At 35.8% G+C, this 23,132-nt stretch overlaps 2 protein-coding genes across 3 annotated transcripts in view; one reads left to right on the forward strand and one right to left on the reverse strand.

Moving 5' to 3' along the window:
• The first annotated feature begins 3,339 nt into the window (after nucleotides 1–3,339).
• On the forward strand, nucleotides 3,340–11,247 carry LOC106103779 (ATP-dependent RNA helicase DDX54). Its single transcript, XM_013283658.1, has 12 exons — nucleotides 3,340–3,644; nucleotides 3,786–3,965; nucleotides 4,121–4,304; nucleotides 5,017–5,363; nucleotides 5,770–5,980; nucleotides 6,365–6,591; nucleotides 7,671–7,865; nucleotides 8,484–8,597; nucleotides 9,100–9,239; nucleotides 9,647–9,782; nucleotides 10,453–10,597; nucleotides 11,039–11,247. The coding sequence occupies exons 1-12, from the start codon at nucleotides 3,444–3,446 to the stop codon at nucleotides 11,212–11,214; spliced, it is 2,256 nt and encodes a 751-aa protein (XP_013139112.1). The 5' UTR covers nucleotides 3,340–3,443; the 3' UTR covers nucleotides 11,215–11,247.
• A 3,028-nt stretch (nucleotides 11,248–14,275) lies between these two features.
• LOC106103688 (phosphatidylinositol 4-kinase beta) overlaps nucleotides 14,276–23,132 on the reverse strand; it is a 39,239-nt gene continuing 30,382 nt past the window's right edge. For both annotated transcript variants that reach the window (XM_013283514.1, XM_013283515.1), the window contains exons 3-10: nucleotides 21,334–21,534; nucleotides 19,345–19,611; nucleotides 18,018–18,188; nucleotides 17,334–17,567; nucleotides 16,848–17,026; nucleotides 16,309–16,420; nucleotides 15,567–15,708; nucleotides 14,276–15,069 (exon numbers count right to left, since the gene is read on the reverse strand). In XM_013283514.1, the coding sequence (XP_013138968.1) occupies nucleotides 14,888–15,069; nucleotides 15,567–15,708; nucleotides 16,309–16,420; nucleotides 16,848–17,026; nucleotides 17,334–17,567; nucleotides 18,018–18,188; nucleotides 19,345–19,611; nucleotides 21,334–21,534 (1,488 nt within the window). In that variant the 3' untranslated portion in view covers nucleotides 14,276–14,887. The remainder of the gene's footprint in view (nucleotides 15,070–15,566; nucleotides 15,709–16,308; nucleotides 16,421–16,847; nucleotides 17,027–17,333; nucleotides 17,568–18,017; nucleotides 18,189–19,344; nucleotides 19,612–21,333; nucleotides 21,535–23,132) is intronic.

Below are 23,132 nucleotides of genomic sequence, written 5' to 3' on the forward strand. Positions count from 1 at the left end.
GCGTTGAAAGTTGGGTGTAGATTTCGAGCGATATTTTAATGAAAAAAGTGGTTATTGTGCGACAACCTTAATAGATAGATATATGCTGTCGTGGACTTTTATTTAGCAAATTTATAGGGCTACAATTCTTCCATGCATCATTTTTATGTAGGTCTTATAGTTTAGGCTACGTAAGCAAAGAAAGCAAAAATGACCCGAAATTTCGTCGCGCGATTTTGAGCTAAACTATTTAACTACGTTGTAGTCTTTGACTCCAAAAATCAAACAAAAAAATGGGACCCACCTGCAAGCATTACCTTTCGGATAAAAAATGAATTATCAAAATCGGTCCACTAGCGGCGGAGTTATGCCGTAACGCACATAAAAAAAAAATAAAAAAAAACATACAGACGAATTGAGTACCTCCTTCTTTTGGGAAGTCGGTCAAAAAGTACTTAGAATGATTATTAAAATGTTATCCTCTCGTTGTCTCTCTTATTCTCAATAATGTATCCCTTTCTCCCAAATATTCCTTCCACTAAGTCGCATAAAGATTATATGGAGATAAACTGCAAAAATCTTTGCTTCAATATTTTACCTAAAACACTTCGTCCGCCCGAAATTAAAAAAAAAAGTTGCTATATGCCTTTGCCTGCTATATGCTATATGCCTGCCTATATGTTCTTCCAAACTATGTTCTACATTTGTGCTTTTCATCGAGATCCGTGAAGCCGTTTAGAAGACATTGTAACATCCATCCTTCCAAACATTCGTAGTTATAATAAAGTATGATGAATGAAGTATACAACTATGATTTAGCCATTTTACATTCTTGTTCTGTAGAAAATGTAGTGTATTATGTAAGAACTCTTAATTAATCTATACTTATATTATGAAGACGATAGATTTGTGTCTTAGCATTTTTGTATGTATTGAAATAATCCAAAAAATAAAGGGTCGATTTTAAAAATTATTTCACTGTTATAAAGGTATTTTATCTGTGAGTAACATAGGCTATGCTCTACATTATTTTTTAATTCCATGCGGGCGGAGTCGCGAGCAAAGCTAGTTAAATATAAAACTACTCCGGAATAATACATATCGAACGACATCTAATTTTTTAAATTTAAAACTTCATACTAAAAAATAAAGCAACTCATACATTAATATCTGCTTCCGTTCACGTTACTAAATATTGATATTTGATTATTACAGCGAATTTCAAAAAATTCCATTCAATTGTTACAAATAATTTACACCTGTATACAAACAGCTTCAGTTGGATACATTTAGGAGGTCATTATGTCATGCCTACGACCACAAAATGCGAAATGCGTCAATGTATTCATTGTCAATAGTTTTTTTACCCAGAATCCGTTGTTTATCTCTATAGCATGTTTTGAAGATAATTCGGCGGGAAAAACCGTTTTACATTACAGAATTAACTACAGTTAGATGGCCACAAAAAGTTTAATTGTAATTTTGAAAAAAAAAAAAACGTATAAAAACATAGAAATGTTATTGCCATGACGAAATAAAATTTAAGTATTGTTTTATTAATGTTAACACATTCTAAACTCTACTTCTTATGGGCTTCATTTTTTTTTACAATGGACAGTCAGCACAGAAAAAACTACCACAGATAATACAATAGACAAGTTAAGGCTATTCCTTAATTCTAAATTACATTTACTGGTTTTGCAAATAGCGCTACAACACGTGACAGTTAAATCTGTTTATTAAAAAACATCAAAACAAATCACGGAAACGATTTGGGAAAAACATTTACCAGAAATCTATGTCAATCTGCAAACACGTCTGATACCAGTACCAAGGTAAGTTTATTCTTAATGCGACACCGATTTCCGTTTTAAAATTGTCAGAATGATTCATCCTTTAACTTAAAATGTACATTATGTCACCCACAAATCGTGTTCACACGGTAATTTGTAATTTGTCTAGATACTCGTAATGACGTCATCGACGTCGGCAAAATGGCATGTCAAATCATTCTCAAACTGACACTGAGCTATATTTGTAAAATCCTAATTTGATCTAGAATCTTAATTTATATTTGCTGTCTTATCTGTCCTCTGATCAGAATAGATATAAGATCAAAGGCAGAGCTTAAATATAGCTGGCACCAATTCATTTATGGAATATACCGAAAGCTAACTGTGGACTATATTAATCTTTATTGACATAGTAAAATTACTGATTCATTTATGTTATGTATTGTGTACATTAGAAATTAAAAATACTTTACTACACTGCATTCACATGTCATCTAGGAAATGCAACGAAATTCTTACAATTTTAGCATTTTTCCTGTAATCGCTTATATACAACAATGTAATAAAATTTATTACACTTCCAGCGCAAATTTCGTATAATTTAAACATTTACATTCAATCAAAGGAGCTCAATTAAAATATTAAGTTATTGTTGAAAAAAGTTCATGGCCATCAAGCTTGTAGAGATTGAGAATTATAATATTCGAATTAAGTATCTTTTAATATGAGCAAAAACATAATTCTTTCGAGAAGCACATGTTACATTGTAGTTTTTTTGACCGACTTCCCAAAAGAAGGAGGTACTCAATTCGTCTGTTTGTTTTTTATTTACGATTTCATGATGTAGCCGGCATGATTAAGTGAACAAACGTGAATTGGACAATTAAATAATACTTTTTCACGAGATTTTATGAATAATAAGAAAATAAGGAATTAACGGCTGTGAAATGCAACAGCAAATGGAATTACAGTACAAATTAGGGGCTTTTATTACTTTTTTGCCTGTATCTAGGATATGTGCTAGTATGTAAAATGCTTATTTGCTGTGTAAGTTTAGAGTTACCCATTTTTATTATGAGTGCAACCAAGTAGAACAGAAAAAACTTGTTGCCGCATTCTGACGCAAAAATATCCTATTCCTATTGAATTACTTTTTATTGTTGCAGCACAAATGTTTACATAATTATGTACTTTAACCATGTAAAAAGCGTTGGTACTGGGCGAACATACGTATGGAAAAGTCTAAGAACCCTTCCTTAGATCCAAAGATGCTCAAGGTACTAATGCTCTTTATTTATGTTTTTTATGCCTAATATTGACACCGTAATTTAGCAAAAATAATATTTTTATTAAATTATTTAAATTTCTCCGCCAAATTATATTTTGAACAACTTTACCTAATTATTTCTTTAATTAAAAATGAGCCTTCGTGGTTAAAAAATTAGGCAGGACGGCGTCGTACAAAGCTTTACAAAGTTGATTTGTCTCAAAATCCTTTCTACTGTTCCCGAAAAAAAAATTGAGCTTAATTTGAACGTCAGTGTCAATTTTAAACTTCAAACTTCAAATGTCAAAACATGTCTTGTTTTTGGTCTTATTCTTGCACGTGTGATTTGATTGTTTAATTTGTTTTTAATAATTTAAGTAATGTGTAAATAAAATTATTATAAAATGTTAAAACCAAAAGATTTAAGTGATAATCTCCCTGGTTTCGAAGACGTTGAGAAAGATGAAACGACTGAAACTGAAGTCCACGAAAATAAAAAGAAAAAGAAGGGATCCGGTGGTTTTCAGTCGATGGGATTGAGTTTTCCAGTTATTAAGGGAATAACTAAAAGAGGTTACAAGCTACCGACACCTATACAACGAAAGGTTAGATAAATTTTACTATAATTTTAACCTAACCTTAAAAACAAATACCTGTTTAAAACGGAAGTGCAGCAATCATTTTGCTATGTTTCAATAAAACATTCTTGAAAATTTAATTAATCCTCTATGAATATGTGTTTTTAGACCATACCCATCGCTTTAGAAGGTAAAGATGTTGTTGCCATGGCCCGGACTGGTTCAGGCAAAACCGCTTGCTTTGTTCTACCTATTTTGGAGAAGCTGTTATCGCCTACTAACAAAGCTCAGCCAGGAAAGAATCTACGAGCCTTAATTTTATCACCAACAAGAGAATTGGCTTTACAGGTATGACCATAAAAAGGCTAAATAGTTTTTTTTAATTAACAATATTTTACTTCTTTTACAATTAAGGATATTTAGGATATGTAACCTTCTTATCCTAACCTTATCATCATATGTAGTGGCATAAATATGCTAGTTAATTCAAAATATGTTATAAGACTTTAAGGTTTGTGCGTGAACTGGGCAAGTTCACTGGATTGACGTCTGCTGCCATTCTCGGAGGAGAATCAATAGAGCAACAGTTCAGTGTGATGTCGGGGAAAGCTCCGGATATTGTAGTGGCTACTCCCGGACGTTTCCTACATATCTGTATTGAAATGAGCTTGAAATTGGACAATATTAGTAAGTAATTGAAAAAGTTATATAAGAAATTGTTGTTATTATCTATCTATACTATTATAATAAAGTGTAAACACATACTTCTTTGTTGCCTAAGATGTGAGCATTCACAGCATATTTTTGAATAGTTCTTTTTTTATTAAAAAGCCCTACATTTACGTCACGCTTTAAGCTATATATTTTCACGCCATCAAACTTAGTGGGTAAATATTTTGGATCAAAATCTGAATGTGGGAAAGAGTATAAACATAAGTTGCTGCCAACAACAAGAAAGCAATTGTTATTTGTGAATTTGAATTTTGACATTTCATACGGATGAAGCACTGAAACAGCTAGTGTCAATTATAAAAAAAGAATTCTTTTTTTTAAGGTATAACTAAAGATATAGTTTATCATGATAATTTACTGTATTTAAGAAACAGATGAATTAAATAAAGGAAATAGAAATTTAAATAGAATTATAAATATCTTACTTTCAATAAAGATTTAATAATGGTTAATTTGTAATTAAACATCTTAATAATTATTAGTTGCTTGAAACTTTGCCTGTATGTAATTAAAAAATATAGCCTTTGTTACTCTCTGATATGCTAGCTTTTTGACAGTAAAAATATTTTTAAAATCGGCCCAAGTAGTGTTTGAATTATTTCAATAATAACATAAATACAAATCTTTCCTCTTTATAGTATTAGTATATCATCATGATTTTTCACAGAGGTAATGGTATTTGATGAAGCTGATAGACTATTTGAGCTAGGTTTTGGTGAACAGCTGAGAGAGATAGTTGCAAGATTGCCTTCGAGTCGGCAAACACTCTTATTCTCAGCTACAATGCCTAAAATGCTTGTCGAATTTGCAAGAGCGGGGCTAACAGATCCAGTGTTAATCCGTTTGGATGTGGATTGGAAGCTACCATCAACCTTGTGGCTGGCTTGGATATCTGTGAGAGCAGAATTAAAGACAGCTGCACTGTTGTTACTTTTGGACCGTGTTCTAACACCTTCAACGCCGCAAGCGGTTGTTTTTGCCGCTACAAAACATCATGTGGAATATTTACATCTGGTAAGTTAAAATCAAATAATTTTTCATTAGAACAGTACTTAAATTAGTAAAATAGTAGGTAATGACATGTATGTGCTGTCCAGATGCTTCCCCCTACATCTATTTACCTCTTACTAACCATAACATTATGTTCTGTGGAGGAACTGTTACAATATTCTAAAGAAAAAATATTTGATGACCTATAGAAGTATTAGACTGCTGTTTGCATATATATACCCAAAACTGCTCAACATAACTTGCAACTAAATTTGGCACAGCTGTAGAATATGAATAGAAACTACTTGTTTTTTTTTTTAAATCCTGCGCAGATAAAGTTTCTGGCAAAAGCTTGTAAATAATAAAATATATTGTTGAAATTAAAATTGAAATTTTTGATATCTACTATAAAATGTGTTGTATATTTTAGATCCTACAAAAAGCGGGTATAACCTCAACATTTGCGTACTCAGGCCTCGATCCCTCCGCACGTAAGATTGCTTTGGGCAAGTTTACAAACAAAAAGTGCTCTGTGCTGTTGGTGACTGATGTAGCGGCTAGAGGGTTAGATTTGCCCGCATTAGATACAGTGATAAACTACAACTTCCCCGCTAAACCTAAGCTGTTTGTACATAGAGTTGGTAAGTAAATAATATTGTTTATCTTTGATTCTATGATTTTTTCATTACATGAAATACGTAACCGAAAGAAAGATGTCTTTAACATCAAGCTTTTCAATATTGTTAAACTGTTTTAACTTTCGTGCGTCAGTACTATTGCTTGTTATTGGATTATTCACAGTGATCTAGCATTTTAATGCACTTATTACCCTTATCTTATATATCTATTCATATAATCCATCTTTATTACTCACGTGCCTAGGGCTAGGAGCGTTATCGGCCCTGGGCGAGATGTGCTATTAAGTGCAATAAAAACCCACGGAAAAAAGCGTTCGTGCGCCCTATTAGCGGCGCCCTGGGCGGGTTGCTCTACTTCGCCTTGCCTCAGGCACATGTAACATGTAGGGCGGAGCGCGCGCGCGGGGCGAGCGGGGCGCGCCTTCTCGCTGGTGGCGGCGGAGGACATCGCGCACCTGCTGGACCTGCAGCTGTTCCTGGGCGCGCAGCTGCTGGCGCCGGGCGCGCAGTGCGCCGCCAGCTGCCCCAGCGGCGTGTGGGGCGCCGCGCCCGCCGCGCTGCTCGAGCTCCGACACCAAGATGTCCTCGCCTGGGAGAAGAATTACTCGGAGATTGTACGTTTATTAGAATCGCTGCCGCTTATTGGTTGCTTCCTTACTTGTACAGTTGGGGAAACTGGCGGTGTTCCTTAACAGCTACAATCGTTTGGACATTTTAAAAAAGATTGGAACTAAAATCCATCGGCTTATACTCTGTACGAAAAAAAATCAGTTAGAGATACATTGTTTTTTTTTTAAATTATTATCCCTTTGTTTGCACTCACTCTCTAATTCTGGAGATATCTTCAACAAACATCCATCTTAACATTTGCATTTTTAATGTTAGTAAACAAGCTGTTCCCATGCGGCTTCATCCGCATGAATTAATTAAAACTTTATATTAATGTTTACATTTGTGGAATTCTCAATTGCAAATGTCAAAATTTAAATGCATAAATTTTTTTTTTTTTTTTTTATAACATAAGGTGGCAAACGAGCAAGCGGCCAACTGAAACCGCCAAAATGGCGAAGCGACCGCTGCCCATAGACATCCGCAATTGCAGATGCGTTGCCTACCCTTATAGGACGGAGGAGGAGACGCACATAAAGAGGATATTTCCCCTTCCTATGCATCTCCTCCACCGTCAAATCCACTTCCTCTTCCCAAACTCTCCTTATAAGAAAAGAGTGGTAAAGAGAAAGGGACTTAAATTAGGCCTCCGGCACCACACTCATCAGACGAAACACGGAATTGCTTCCATTTCACGCCTATCTTCTGTGTGGTCGTGGTATTACACCGGGCGTGCCGGCCCATTCGTGCTAAGATGTTAAAGCGGGCACTACCACTTTTGATGACAACCAAGGACTTTGACATTGGATAAAAATTACTGTTACCATGGCAACCTTGCTTCTTTGATATCAGCTTTAGTTTTTGATCCCTTTCCCACATTAAGGTTTTGTTCAGTTTACTCTGTATCTGAATAGCATGAAAGTATGTATCCTGAAGCGTGTCGTAAGTGAAGGGCTATTACTAAAGTAAGGGTTACGCAAAAATATCCTGTAATTGTTGACATCTTAGGCCACAAAGTAATGTGTGTTTACGCTTTATTATATTAGTATTACTATACTATACTTAGAGAGATATGTTTATATAGGAGGAGGCAGTGCGAGTGTGCTCTCGCGGCTGGCAGCAGTACGTGCGCTGGCGCGAGCCCGCCTCCGCCGACGGCAACAAGCGCGCCAAGGCCACGCCGTCGCCCCTCGCGCCGCACCCCTTCCTCCTGGACAGTCCTACCGCAGACGACGCCGCGCACATGGTCCAAAACATCAAGAATTATACACCTAAAGGGGTCAGTTTACTTCCATAACTAACAGTTTTACTTGCCCTTATCCCTAAAAAACCGGAATCGGTACCGCACCGGAGTCGCAACACTAGATCATTGGCATATCCCTTCACTATGATAGCTGACAATGTCAATCTGAAGTATTAAGGATTAGCTGTTGCTCGTGACTTCGCCCGCATGAAATTGAAGAAAGTGAAAGAATTTTTAAAATCCGCCCAGTAGTTTTTGAGTTATTTCAATACATACAAAAATACAAATCTTTCCTCTTTATTGTAATATAGATAAAGTATACTATGTGACTAACCCCTACATCTATATCTATACTAATATATAAAAAAGAAAAATTTGTATTCTGTATATATTGAAATAACTCAAAAACTACTTGGCCAATTAAAAAAAATCACAATTAAAAAGCTACGGTATCAGTGAGTAACATAGGCAATTTTTTTTATTATTTTTTAATTTCATGCAGACGAAGTCGCGAGCAACAGCCAATATATATAATTTTATCAAGATCCGTTCAGCCTTTTAGGCCCTAACAAACATCCATACATCTATCTAAACTTTCACAATATAGTATTAGTAAGAAATATGTTTGTTTTTATTATATTTTACCTATTTCAGACGATATTAGAGCTAGGTGGTAAGAACGACTCGCCAATGTTCCTCGCGATGAAAGCAAAGCGACGTGTGCACGGCAACAAAGTACAGAAAGCTAGGGAAAATAAAAACAATCAGGTAATAAATTTGCTTAACACTAAGCTTGCTGACATCGAAAGTAATTTAAGTGATAAATTCTTTGATTGTCCAACTCCCTAACCACTTATGTTACATCTAACTTCTAAGATTTTTACTATTTTTTATATTGTTTACATTTTTATCCTTATTTATTGATTTTCTTATTCATGTTCTCTTAGCGATTATCATGTCATTTTTTACATTGTTCATTTGCGAAAACTAACATATCTAATTTTCCCGTATAATAAAATAAAATAAAAATAATATTGATCAAGTACCTAACGTATACTAATATAAAGAGGAAACATTTATATTTATGTATATATTGAAATAACTCAAAAACTACTGGGGCAATTTCCCAAAAAAAACGTTGCGTAAAAAAAAAATATATTACCAGTAACATAGGCTAGTACTATTTTAAATTTCACGGATACTACGGACCTATAAAAGAATTTTTATATTTACTATTTATTTATTGCTCTACAATTTACTATATTTTCAGGTTGGTGATGTTTTAGAAGACACAACTAATATGAAATCGGCTAAGATATCTGAAAATCAGCCGAAGAAGAAACGAAAAGAAGTTGTTCGGGATGAAAACTATATACCACATTTTGCTAGCGACCAACACACCGAATCTGGGTAAGACAGAAGTAACAATTTTTATTTTCATTTCATATATAACACTCTCTTGTTTCTTTGCTGCTTCTTTGTCGCTTGCTTCTTTGCTACCTCATAATATTTAGAGTAATTTTATTTTTTGTAAGAAAATAAAATAGATTTCAGACTTAAATTTGACCGTACGTCCAAAATAATGTGTTTAAAGTGGTCATTTTTTTCATTAACAAGCCTAATAATTAGGCTTTCTACGAAAAATAAATAACTTCAAAACTACAGAAAATGTGGCAACATTCTTTGCGATTCAATAATAGCTATTGAGGTTTTTTACCTCCATAAAACCGTTGATCCGACCGTTAAGAATCACCCTGTAGATTGTGAATGCGAGGGCGGGGAGAGGCAATGGGGTAACGTGCGAGGTCCGTGTGCAGCATGGCGGTGAACTTCTCCGTGGGCGCTGCGGGCGCGGAGCTGGAGCTGGGCGCGGACAGCGGCGAGGCGGCGCGCAGCCAGCGCTCGCAGCTGCGCTGGGACCGCAAGCGCAAGAAGATGGTGCACGTGGACCCCGTAAGTATCACACACGTCCGTGCTGTACGTATTTCTCAATGTGTACATACAGTACGTGCTTTCTATAACGACACTTTATGGCGTTATAGAAAGTTAAATGGAGATAAGAAAAATCAGAACCAGAAAAAGAAAAGTTTACATCAAGTTACATATATAATAATAATTTATTTAAACACTATTGCATATAGTCTGCTATTTTTGTCTGACGTCTTTTGCAGCACCAGTATTTATTTTGTACTTTTTTACTTATTTTATTCAAATCTCGCAATATTGAGTCATCTTTGCGATAAAGGACAAAATAACGTACACAGCTGCGCAGTTTTTACTAATTTTAGCAACTTAAAAAGTATTTTTTATTACTATATTGTGGTCGTTATGAATGGATGTAATGCTATTTAGAGTGTATTATTACTTATATTATACAATAATAAAAGAAAAGCTAAACCATCCAAATCCTATTGATTTTGACGCTTTAGGGAGTTTGTCGTTGAAGGAAGTTACGTGGAGTTTACACTGTATTTGTCAATGTGTACAACTAACTTGTACATATTTCGATTTGGTACATATTTATCAGTGTGTACACCGATTTTGTCCGTATTTGTCAGTGTGTACGATCTTGTACATATTTGTCAGTGTGTATAAGGATGTAGATATTTGTGAATTGTCGCAGGACGGCGGTCGCAAGATGATCCGCACGGAGAGCGGCGGGCGCGTGCCGGCCTCCTTCCGCAGCGGCCGCTACGACCACTGGAAGAAGAGGAACGCGCACCACGACGATGACGACGACACTGCGCAACACAACACCATGAGACCAGGTACTGGCTTCACTCGTTTGTGATTCAACAACTTTGAAAGACTCATATTGAGTGTTCATGCTAGTATTTATGTTTGGAAATCGAAATGCTCTAATGTTTATTTAAATGTGTCAGCAAATTAGCTTGAAGCTTTTCATTTTGGTGTTTTTTTATGCATGTATAGTAATATTATGAATGCGAAAGTTTAGATAGATGGATGTTTGTTGATGGCCTAAGTGGTTGAACAGATTTCGATGAAATTTGACATAGATGTAGAGAATAGTCTGGAAGAACACATAGGCTACTCTATTTTTTTATTCCACGCGGATGGAGTCGCGGGTGAAAGCTAGTTTACTATTATTTTTAACTTTAATAGATTCTTTAAAATTGGGCATTTAATTAAATCTTTTTTTTTTAAGTTTTTTTTTTATATTTTAAATGTGAAAAATTACTCGTTTGTAGCGTCCGAATTCCGTCCTCACTGGGTGAAACACAACGAGCGCGTTGCCAAGAACAAGTCTGAGGCGAGTTCGCGAGAGTTCCGCAACAAACAGCAGATAGTGAAGGAACGCATGCGCAAGGAGAAGATCAAACAGAAACTAAAACATAAAATGAAGAATAAAAAGAAGAGGAAATGATATAGTTCAATAAATAAAAATGATTATGTTTTATTCCTGACTATTTTTTTCTACCTTTTGCCATATATACTTAATATAATAAAGCACAATTTTGAATTAAAAGCCTTACACAGACGGCGCGCTATAGACATAATATTTTCACACTAATTTAGGAAGTGGATAATTTGAAAAAAAAAAACAGGCGTGAAATGACGAAGCTGCACGGGAACAGCTACTTAATATCATCATCATCATCATCACCAGCTCACTATACGTCGCCATCGAGGGGCTCGAAGCCCACCCTAAGTAAGGGGTGACTAGGACATAGTCAACCACGCTGGCCAAGTGCAGATTGGTTGACTTCAAACATATCTTTGATTTTGTCCGCCGAAATGTGCAGGTTGCATCACGATGATTCCCTTCACCGTAAGAACATCGGGTAAATTATGTACATATGGAAAATCCAAAAAATCGAAAATCACATTGGTACATTACATGGCGGAATTTGAACCCAAGACCTGTTGATTGCAAGTCAAGAGCTTAAACCACTGAGCCATCGACGCTCCTTAATATACCATTTAGATATTAATGGATAGCTTTTTTTAATTCAGACTTAAACGCGGCTTGATCTTAGTTTTTATCTATCCGTATTTTAGTTTGAATTCTTGTCACCACTACCGCGACCGTCACCGCACAAAATAGAGAAAATCGAATAGGCACTAAATACAGGTCTTATAGCCTGTCCATTTATAGCAGTGACGTTATTGAGTTAACCTTTCTGGCAATTACAATTTACTAGTTATACTAATACTAGCTTTCGCCCACGATTCCGTCCACGTGGAATAAAAAAAACAAAAGTGAGTATCTTATGTGTTCTTCCAAACTATGCTCCAGATCTATGCAAAATTACATCCAGATCCGTTCACCCATTTAAGCTACAATTTCTAACATCCATTCATCTAAACTTTCGCATTTATTATATTAGTAAGATTATAAAGAGAAAAGATTTGTATTTTTGTATGCATTGGAATAACTCAAAAACTACTGGTCCGATTTGAAAAATTCTTGCACCATTAAAAAGCTTTGCTATCAGTGAGTAACATAGACTATGTTTTTACTATTTTTTGAAGTAGCGAGATACAGCTAGCACTGATTAATTGTGACAATATCGAGGATCATTTCAACGAGGAAAATAGAAAAAAAACTTCCGGAAAAAATTCATGATATATGTATATTATTTAAAAAAAATTAAGATAAACATTAACGTTACCTACTTACAATTATCTGTACAGAATGATAAATAACATGAATTAATTTAGACGAGAAATTACAATATTTTGGGACTTTGGATGCAATAGACACATTCTTAACCAGATTATAAGAGCAAACATATTTACAGGTTAAATTTCTTTATTCTAATAAGAATATTCATCAGATTAAAATATTCAAAGGTACATTCATTATTACAAGCTATCTACATACACAATAATTCAATCGCACCACAATATTATATTATCTTAAACACATCAAAAAAGTGAGTCAAAATGGCGGGTGTACCATTGTCAAATTATACCACTAACCAAAAGACATGTAACTTGAATGTACTATTTAGTACACGACTAATAAAAGTACGTACTTTAGAACGAAATTATAACGATATTAAGTTACACCCGCCATATTGACTTAAATAACTTAATTTGGTTATAGCATCGTTCTGGAACAGGTACTTTTTTTACGTACTAAATAGTACATTTTTTGTTAATGGGAGAATTTCAATCGGTACATCCGCAATTTGACTCTCACAAAAAATTACTAGTACAATTACTGCCGCATTCAGATATTTCCCGTTGAGCCGATAGGCATAAAGATTAAACGTCCAATGGGAAATTTACCCCTTTGAGACGGCTCAACGAGAAACATACATTTTTGTATACACTAAAGGGGCCCTTTGTATAAATCCATACTAAAGAAATCCTAAGTGCAATGCCAAATGCAGCAGTCTTAAAATACTTATATAAAATCAGATTACACAGGAAACATCAAAAAATGCAATTAAAATATATCCATGGCTTCTCCTGTCAATATGGAGTTTTACTGTTTATTAAGAAATGCAGAATTAATTGTAAAATTATCAAGAACAATATTTAAAAAACAAATTAACACAGAAATAAAAAAAAAGAAATAAAATTGAATGCTTTTAAAGGCCACAAGAATAGGTCGCTATAAAACCTTTACCAGTGTTTATTAAAAAGTAGATAAATGAGGTTATAATTTGAAAGGTTTCGATTTAAAACAATTTTCAGGAATAGTTTTCATTCTCTTGACTATAATACATGAAAAATAACTGTATATAGGACAATTTAACACATGTTCAGAAACTTTTATAACATAATATCGAAAATAATTCAAAACTTATTACACAAAGCGAAAGATTATATACTTTAATATTGAAATTACATAAGGGATAATTTATATAAAAGCTGATTTAGTTATATTTGCCACACAATAACATATATGGAAGTTTAATAGGTTATTTTAAAACTATCTTTATTTTAATATTAAATATATCATCATCTCACTTCTAACTTCACATGTATATTCTTAGTTTTTTTTTTAATCGCACTCATAATTCGAAATTCACATACAATTTTAAAAACTATACAAATTGGGTGGAGATTAAAACTAAAATCATTCTCACATCTGAAACAATCAGTCTTCTCATTGCGAAAATTAATTATTCAATTTTCATATATTTATTTACATTTTTGCATACCGTTTTAAACCTAAAAGTTTGTAATTTCAACAGAAATGGAATTTTTTAAAGAGAATTATGTACATTTTTGACTACAGAGGTTACGTTACATACGTTCAGTGTTAACTGTCAATTAGAACTGAGCGTATGTAGTTTTAGCATGATTTATTAACAAAATGTCGTCCAATTTTTGTCATAATTTCTACAGAGATCTAAAAGAGACTACACGAGACTACAATGGACGGGACCAAAGTTAAAAATGTGTCATTTCTCTATATATCAAATATCAATGAAATTACAATTCAAAATATGTCAAATTAATTATTAGTGTAAAAATTTCATTCGAAATTGTTTTCTTTAGAAAGAGAATATTTAACCAAATAAAAGAAATCAACAAAACAAATCAAGCATTTGATGGCATATCGAAGATTTAGAGAGGTTTTTTGATGGTCAGAAAATTTTCTTTTGTAAATATCGCAGTTAATCACCACTAACAAATACCAAAGTCAGATAAGTTCGTCACCAATATTGTAAGAGCCGTGGTTATCGTATACTGATGTAACTTGACGTGAACATAGTACAGCAGGCATAGTACACTGCTATAACTTGTACCGTGGCCATAGTATATTGTTGTTATCATGTGTCATGGCCATGTTATACTTTTGTAGCCAATATAGCAGGCGTAGTATACTGATACTGCAGCAAGTTTTACTGCTGGGACAGTATACTGCAGCAAGTAGTACTGCTAGCACAGTATACTGCTGCAAATGGTACTGCTGGCATAGTATACTGCTGCAAATGGTACTGCTGGAACAGTATACTACTGCAAATGGTACTGCTGGTACAGTATACTGCTGCAAATGGTACTGCTAGCACAGTATACTGCTGCTGCTGCTCCGTGCGGCCGAGGTGGAAGTGGTACTGCTGCAGGCGGTGTCTCGGCTACAGAATGCCGTTGGTGTAGTACTGGTAGTTGTCGTAGAGGCGCGTGGAGAGCGAGCGCAGCGCGTCGCGCACGAGGCGGTCGACGAGCGCCTGCAGCTGCTGCTCCGTGCGGCCGAGGTGGAAGCGCGCGCGGAATGACGACACCGCGCTGCTGCTGCGCAAGCACGACAGCTGCCCGCCTGCAACATACGTCTATTATAAATATACTGACATCTCACCTAACTTAACTTACCCCTGTCGTGTCGGCGCACCGGGTTTTCATCCTCCAAATAACTCTATCCGTCATATCAGTTATCACTCCCTTCTTTACCATGTGTCACCTTTCACGCACACCTCTTTCTAGGTCTACCATCATTCATAACTAACATCCTTTTTATTACATGCCATATATTACAAATATACTTGTCATACTTTTTAATTATCAAGCAAAAAGCCGTACTAAAATTAGGAGGAAGATTTTGATTTTTGTACGTTTTGAAAAACTCTGAATTTACTGTGCTGATCAAAAATTCTTTCTCCATTATAACCTACGTTATCTAAATTTATGCTATGCATGATGCAATGGTTATTACTTCAAAAACTTTTCACTGTGACCAACCATCAGCGTCAAAACAGCGAAAATCAAACGACAAAGTAACCTATCCATTTGTGTAGGTCAGTGTGCCGCAGTACTCACCCATGCGCATGATCTCCACGAGGTGTATGAGCTGGTCGCAGTGCTTGCGCGCCGCCAGCAGCCCGCGCAGCATCAGGATCTTGAAGTACGAGAACATGTCCGAATCCTCACCGTCCATCACCTCCACGAACTCGCGCGTCAACTGCACAAACAATACATTTTAATAAAAAGAAACAAAATTAAGAAATACAAGATAATAAAAACTTAATTGAATGACAAAAGAAATTTATCACTAGCTTTTGTCCACGACTCCGTCTGCATGGAATTAAAAAAACAATAGTGAGTAGAATATGTGTTCTTCCAGACTATGCTCTACATTTGTGGAAAATTTCATTGAAATCTATCATCGGTTTAGGCTACAAACTATAATAAACATCCATCCATCTAAACTTTCGCATTTATAATATTAGTAAGAAGTAATGAGCATTGCAATGCTAACCGGATTCGGTCCTCGCTCAACTTTGAATGCTGGGAATAATAATATAAATGCAAATGTTTAGATAGATGGATGTTTGTTAGAAGATACCTTCAAAATGATTTATCGGGTCTCGATCAAATAAGGCTAAGTGTAGAAATCTGGCAATCTCATAGACAAAGTATTAAGTTTTTTTGATTCCACTCATGCAGTCACAGACAAAAGTTAGTACTAACTTTATACTACTCCTTTTAACCAACTATTACTAAATTTATGCTACAGTGTTACAGATATTATATTATTATAATAATTAAATCTATAATTTACCTTAAAAGGCGAACTTTCAAATCCTAAATTCTTCGGTGAAGTGGAGAATATAAAACCAAAATCTATATGAATGATGTGTCCCTCACTGTCCAGTAAGATGTTACCATTATGCCTGTCAACAAACAATAACAATTAGAACACATTGCATAATTTTATTACTATTATTGTAACAATGTAATCAGACTGAGTATGTAACTGTGGTCTTAGAAAAAAGTAGATTGTAGACAGCTAAAGACGAATATATTCTCTTTAAGAATTCTGCTGAGCAACATTGCCATGATAATGGTAATTCAATCCAATGTCAAGACCAGTCATTGTCATTTGTAAATGAAAAGTTCACAAATCAAAACAATAAAAGTATTTATAATTTCACGGGAACAGCTCGTAGACAATAACCAGCCATACATCTTTTCAGTAAAGATCAGACGAATATGTTATTATGTAGATGCACAAATTACATCGATTTTGTTTTAAATGCTTGACACCCCGAACCCATCTATCGGTAGATAGTAATTATTGGTGTGAGTGTATCGAAGTACCTGTCCTTGAGCTGCAGCAGGTAGCTGGTGAGCGCGTAGGCGGCGGCAGACTCCACGAAGTTGTTCTGCGCGCGCAGGAAGCCCTCGCTGGTGGGCGCGCCGTGCTCCAGCTCCAGCCACGCGCGCAGCGCCCGCCCCGACTGCTTCTTGATCTGGTGTAGCGACACCGTGTTCAGCACCTGACACACATACACTGTTACCCATTAAATTCTTAAACTTAAACAATAATACATTATGTGTTTTTTTTTTAAATCAGCTCATATTGTAAAGTAAATAAACTTTAGTTTTTTTTTAACAACGTACATTTAAAACATTTCCAAACATATTCTAAAAGTCCTCAATCTGTGGTACACGTGTATTGACCGGCTGTACGAGTCCGCTTTATAAGGTACATGTGTACTGACCGGCTGTATGAGTCCGCACTCTGCGGTACATGTGTACTGACCGGCTGTATGAGTCCGCACTATGCGGTACATGTGTACTGACCGGCTGTATGAGTCCGCACTCCGCATCCAGGCAGAGTATCTCGTATGGGCGCAGCTTGAGCGGCACGCGCTCCGCTCGCCAGGCGGCGCTGAGCCGGCGCAGCAGCTGCGCGGCCAGCAGCTCCTGCCGCAGGTCGTCGCCCACCTTCACGATGCAGCCCAGCAGCCGCCATCCCGACAGCGAACCGTACGGAGACGACGACCGCATGCGAGCTAGTTTACTCTCCCACGATTCCTGAAATTACAAACACAACACGGTTAATTAATAATTATCAGAATAAAAACTTTACATTTGTAATGTAAAACTTTTATTTGCAAATGACGAAATTATACATGTATAACAAAGGACTTTGCCATTGGCTCACAATTACTTATACCATGACAATCTTGCTTTTTTGCTGTTATTGGCTTGTAGTTTTTTTCCTTTCCCTCGTGACGATTTTGCCCATTTTTAAGTCCCTAAATTAAACTGCTTGAAAATATATAGCTTAAAGACTTTCATAAGTTTGATAATTTAAAAAAAAATATTTAAAAACATACTGTGTTTGCCTATCCTACGTAACAAAGAAATGTATTAACACTTTATAAAATTAAATATAGAGTAACATTTAAATATAAAACAGCTAGTCCATTTGACATTTGAGATTAAATACGCTTTAATAAGACAAAGTATAATTGAAGTTACCTTGAGTGCGAGCGCGGAGGGGTCGGCGGGGTCGTGTCGGAAGGCGTTGGGCGGCGGCGCGGCGGTGGCGTCGGCCAGCCGGCGCCGCACCTCGCCCGCGCCCACCGCCAGCGACTCGCGCGACCCGCACGACGACGCGGACTGCAGCGACGCCGCCGACATACACGACATCTACACACACACATAAATTACAAATACACTCTTAGAAAGATAGAAAAAGCAGACATACACGACATCTGCAGAGACACAAATTACAAATACGCTCCTAGAAAGGCAGATAAAGCGGACGTGCACGACATCTACACACACACAAATTACAAATACACTCCTAGAAAAGCAGATAAAGCGGACATACACGACATCTATACACACACACACACACAAATACTCTCTTAAAAAGAAAGAAAATGCGGAAATACACGACATCTGCACAGACACAAATTACAAATACACTCCTAGAAAGGCAGATACAGTGACATACACGACATCTACACACACACACAAACACACTCCTAGAAAGACAGAAAAATAGTCACTTCGGACTGCAATTGAATTCGTAACATAATTTATTAATAAGGAAACGCTTGACCACAATCATAACGGATGAGTATCGTAAGATGGTACATGCTAATTTAATATGTACAGTCGGGGAACCTAGCGATGGTCCACTTTATAAGCAACGATTGAACATTTTGAAATGAGATTGGAAAACAAAACCAAAACAACGCAAAAACTTACAAGATGAAATCTACTTAGTTATATCTAGTTGCTATCTTCATTAACTCAAATATAATAACACCTAACATGTTACCAATTCATATAATGTTATAAATCGTTCCAGAAAAATTCTATACATTGTTTTTAACAATCGTACTATGAAAAATTCGCTTGCTTTTAAAACTGAAAGAGTCGAGCAGTGTTTTTATATGAAAGGATAACAATCGTAAGAGCGAACTGTACCTCATTTGTATAAGCATTGCCTATTCTATTACATTTATCGATATTACATCGAATAAAAAAATACTGTTGACTACTGACTACTGACTACTGACTGAAGATAACAAAGCCAATCCTACGTCGAAATACATGAGAACTAAGACTGATCGGGTGCACATCTTCGACTAAACTATCGCACAACTGTTCTGCAATTGTCGATTGTTACGCCGCCAATTCAACTGTTTAGTTGCACAACTAAAAATCGAATAGTACACCTCCATATAAGCTTGCAGTAAAAAAGAGACAACAGTTGTTTGATATAGTTTCAGGTGTACGCTCTAAACGTAAGAGACATGAATGATTACTAGTAAAGACCTGTGTGACGTCATACCTGGGATAGTGTATCGGGTGCGGGCAGACGGGAAGTAGCGGTGTATTGAGCTAGATCATCATCATCATGACTCCAGCAGTCACCGGCATCGTCTTCATGTGCGGTATAAGGTACTAACGAGGGCCACTCGGGTACTAAGTTCTCCTCGCTCTTCGTATGCCGGATGGGGGGTGAGTGCGGCGCGGGCGGCGCGGGGGGGAGCAAGCGAGACGGCAACGGTTCATGCCCTTCCGTCTCTAGTACTTCCACGTACATTATATATGGCGCCTGCAAATAAAATTAAACATATCTGAAACTAACATATAAATAAATGTATTTCAATGTAGATCAACAAATTCGTACACTTTCAAGCAATAGTAACCTTGCATTAATCCCACACGTCGATTAAGGTCACCTCCCACGGAGAACAATCATAAAATTTAATAATTCGTACATTACGTGTTAATATCATAGACGTAACTGATAAAAACATCCTTATTGTCTTTGGCTGTTATTCAATTTAATAATTTTGATTAATCGTCTTACTCAAAGTCGTTAAACGGTCATCAAGGCTTCACTAAGCGACTTAACTGCGATAGGTAGGGTAGCCTACTGTATTTGTAGGTAGACTAGCCAGCGACTCTGTTCGCGTGGAAAAAAACAAAAGTATGCAGCTTGAGTGTTCTCCCAGACTATCCTCTACATTTATGCCAAATTTCATAGAAATCCGTTTAAAAGTTTAGGCTACAAACTTACAAACATGTAAACTTTCGCATTTTCTTTTAAGGAGAGGTTGGGAAGAGGAGTGGATTTGACGGTGGAGGAGATGCATAGGAAGGGGAAATATCCTCTTTATGTGCGTCTCCTCCTCCGTCTTATAAGGGTAGGCAACGCATCTGCAATTGCGGATGTCTATGGGCAGCGGTCGCTTCGCCATTTTGGCGATTTCAGGGGCCGCTTGCTCGTTTGCCACCTTATGTTATAAAAAAAATATAAAATATAAGTAAGATTATGTACGTCTAAGACATATACAGTTCAGAGTACAATCCAATTGTTATGTCCATTGACATTAATATGAGAAACCTTGCCTGTGAGGCGGTTCGTAGAAAACTAGACGTATGTAAAGTGCTTCGCATAATTCAATTTACGTTATTTGTATTGTAACAAAGAAAAGAAATATTCAAATTGTGTTACATTTAAAAATGGTTTTGTAATTCATTCGTTTAAAATAACTACATATCTCTGCTCTATGTTTGTAGACTACAACCGCGTAAAGTACTGTACCGTAGTAATGTTAAACATCCGACCTGATGTTGAACATTCACTTGTCCTCGCTTTAGCTAACAATATCTGCAATAAATAGGGGTTTAGACACGAGGACAAGACATATCACATCCGGTTTCAACAGCTCGAGATATTCAAGACATCTTACTTAAATTATAAATGCGAAACTTTAGATGGATGGATCTTTGTTAGAGTTTATAGCCTAAACTGCTGAACGGATCTCGATGTAATTTGGCATATAGAGGATAGTCTGGAAGAACACATTAGGATATTTCCTTTTGTTTTTTAAAAGCCCATGTAGATGGAATCGCGTGCGAAAACTAGTTTTGTTTATAATTTGAAATTATTTGTATTTTGGAGCAGGCGTTTGTAACAAGACAAAACACTGTCCGGGGACATTGCATTTATGTATAGGTATAAATTATATTCGGAGATAGAAATGCCAGTATTTGGCACCATATTACTAGAAAGTAGCTAGTATATTTAATTTTGTATGAGTTACGTGCATATAACTTAAGGGAGGGGACAAGGTGGGACAAGAAAGTTGACACTGACGTCTCGTCGCGTCTGACCTTGTATATACGTGAGCAACAACAAGACTACACTCTACATAACATTGTTTCACCGCACCCAAGAACAAACAAATGATATAATTTTGCGAGGCTATATTTCTAAATTGAGTTTTGTGTAAAATTTCAATTTTAAATATACAAGTGTATACCATACCTTATCCTTGCTGTTAAGCACAGCAGCGGCATGCGGTGGTATCCTCAGCACATAGTGAGGCCTGTGATGCAGCGGTAGCCACACACGCGCCGGCAGATTGAGATCGAGTGAGGCCAGCTCTGCTCGTAAACGCCCGTTCCGACGCTCCTTATCCGCCACGCCAGCCAGCAGGCGACCGATGTTCGTCAACGCCGTAAGAAACTGAAAAGTTGATGATAAAATATTGAAATAACTGACGTAATACTTTGTAACGGGAATTAAAAAAATAACACCTTTTTATTTTTAAGGACTGAAATCGTCGTCATGAAAATTAGCACATACGTGGGTATATTCCTACGAAATATCGATAAAATGGTATAAGTTGCGTTAATATAAGAAAAAAACTAAATAAATTGATATTTTATTAGCAGTTAAGTAGGCTGTTGAAGTACCGTGACCCCAATACGGAGGTTAAATTAAATAAGCCTACGGAGTGTAACCCTATTAACCGGCTACCATTTCATTAAATCACGGACATAGGATGAGGGTTAGATTGTTAAACAAAATGAGGGCATGACCTCAAAATATTTAACAAATAGGTTATCCTTTACCATATAAAGGAATAGTACTGTCATTAGGAGTAGGTCACAGTTGGGCAATCGCCCAGAACGCCTGACTCACAGACTCATGTCAGAACTCTTATATAAAATTTGACTAAACGCCCGCTAGTTATGGTAAAAAAGCGGGAGGTTTATGGTAAAAAAGAGACTCCTAGAGAGTCTAGATCTACTGGGCTATGACTGGCATAATAAAATAAGTTATCTATACTCTTAATTTAATTTTTTTTGTCTAATTTAAATATATGGAATCGTATTGACACATATAAAGCATAAAACCCAGGAATCGTTTTACAGTTGCTATACAAATGCGTGTAAAAGTATTATGTCATTAATTGTAGAGGCGTGCCTTTCGTAATAATCATATTTTTTTATGATGTTATCATACTACTTTTTGTCACTATTAATAGATTAAAATTATTAATTTCATTAAATTACTAATAATTTTAAATAAAAATTTCGGACAGATAGAAGTGAACGTGTTAATGAGCTTGCTTTTGAAAAAAAAAACAGTATTGTAATAATATGCATTTGTAATTGCTATATTTCTGTCATTACTAATTATAGAGTCTATACAAAATCGATATATCTAAAAATAGTATTGAACTGTATATCTTATGAACACGCAATATTTAGGGGTGTCCCAACATGACTCATGGGAATCAATAGCCATAATTGCAAAGTTACCACCGGGTGTAGGGGTGTCGACGATTGCACTTTGTTAACGTCGGAAATTCCATTGCCATTACGTCACTACTTTGTTAAAATCGATAGTAATGAAGATATCTACTGACCTTTTATTGGGAAAACCGTGTAATATACAGACTACGTTCTTTACATGATTTATGTATAGTACTAATTGAAAGAATCTGTAAGATTGAATGATTACTTTCATCTAATAGATTCAATTATTTTTATACATATAATATAATTATAAATATTAATTTGTATGTTGACACAAGTGAGATAATAAAGTAAAATTGTTTAGTATGTACAGAGTAAGAAACAAAAGTTACGTGATTATTTCCGTCTATACCTATCAAAAAAAGTGTATGAGCACGTAAAAAATACATTTATAATATATTGCCTTCTGAATTAGCTGTTTAGAATAAATTTTATCAACAAAACGTTCAACACAATGAAAATATGTGACAAAATATATCTTTGAGTTTTTAAAGGCTTTATTAGCTAAAATATATCCAC

This window comes from Papilio polytes, unplaced genomic scaffold, assembly GCF_000836215.1.
Source record: "Papilio polytes unplaced genomic scaffold, Ppol_1.0 DF823731.1, whole genome shotgun sequence".
Taxonomy (NCBI): domain Eukaryota; kingdom Metazoa; phylum Arthropoda; class Insecta; order Lepidoptera; family Papilionidae; genus Papilio; species Papilio polytes.

Bases quoted from the DNA above. Each gene is read 5' to 3' on its own strand.
- LOC106103779 (XM_013283658.1), top strand. From the start codon at position 3,444: ATGTTAAAACCAAAAGATTTAAGTGATAATCTCCCTGGTTTCGAAGAC. The intron at 4,305-5,016 runs GTAAGTAATTGA...GATTTTTCACAG, and splicing joins CTTGAAATTGGACAATATTA to AGGTAATGGTATTTGATGAA. The intron at 5,364-5,769 runs GTAAGTTAAAAT...TGTATATTTTAG, and splicing joins ATGTGGAATATTTACATCTG to ATCCTACAAAAAGCGGGTAT.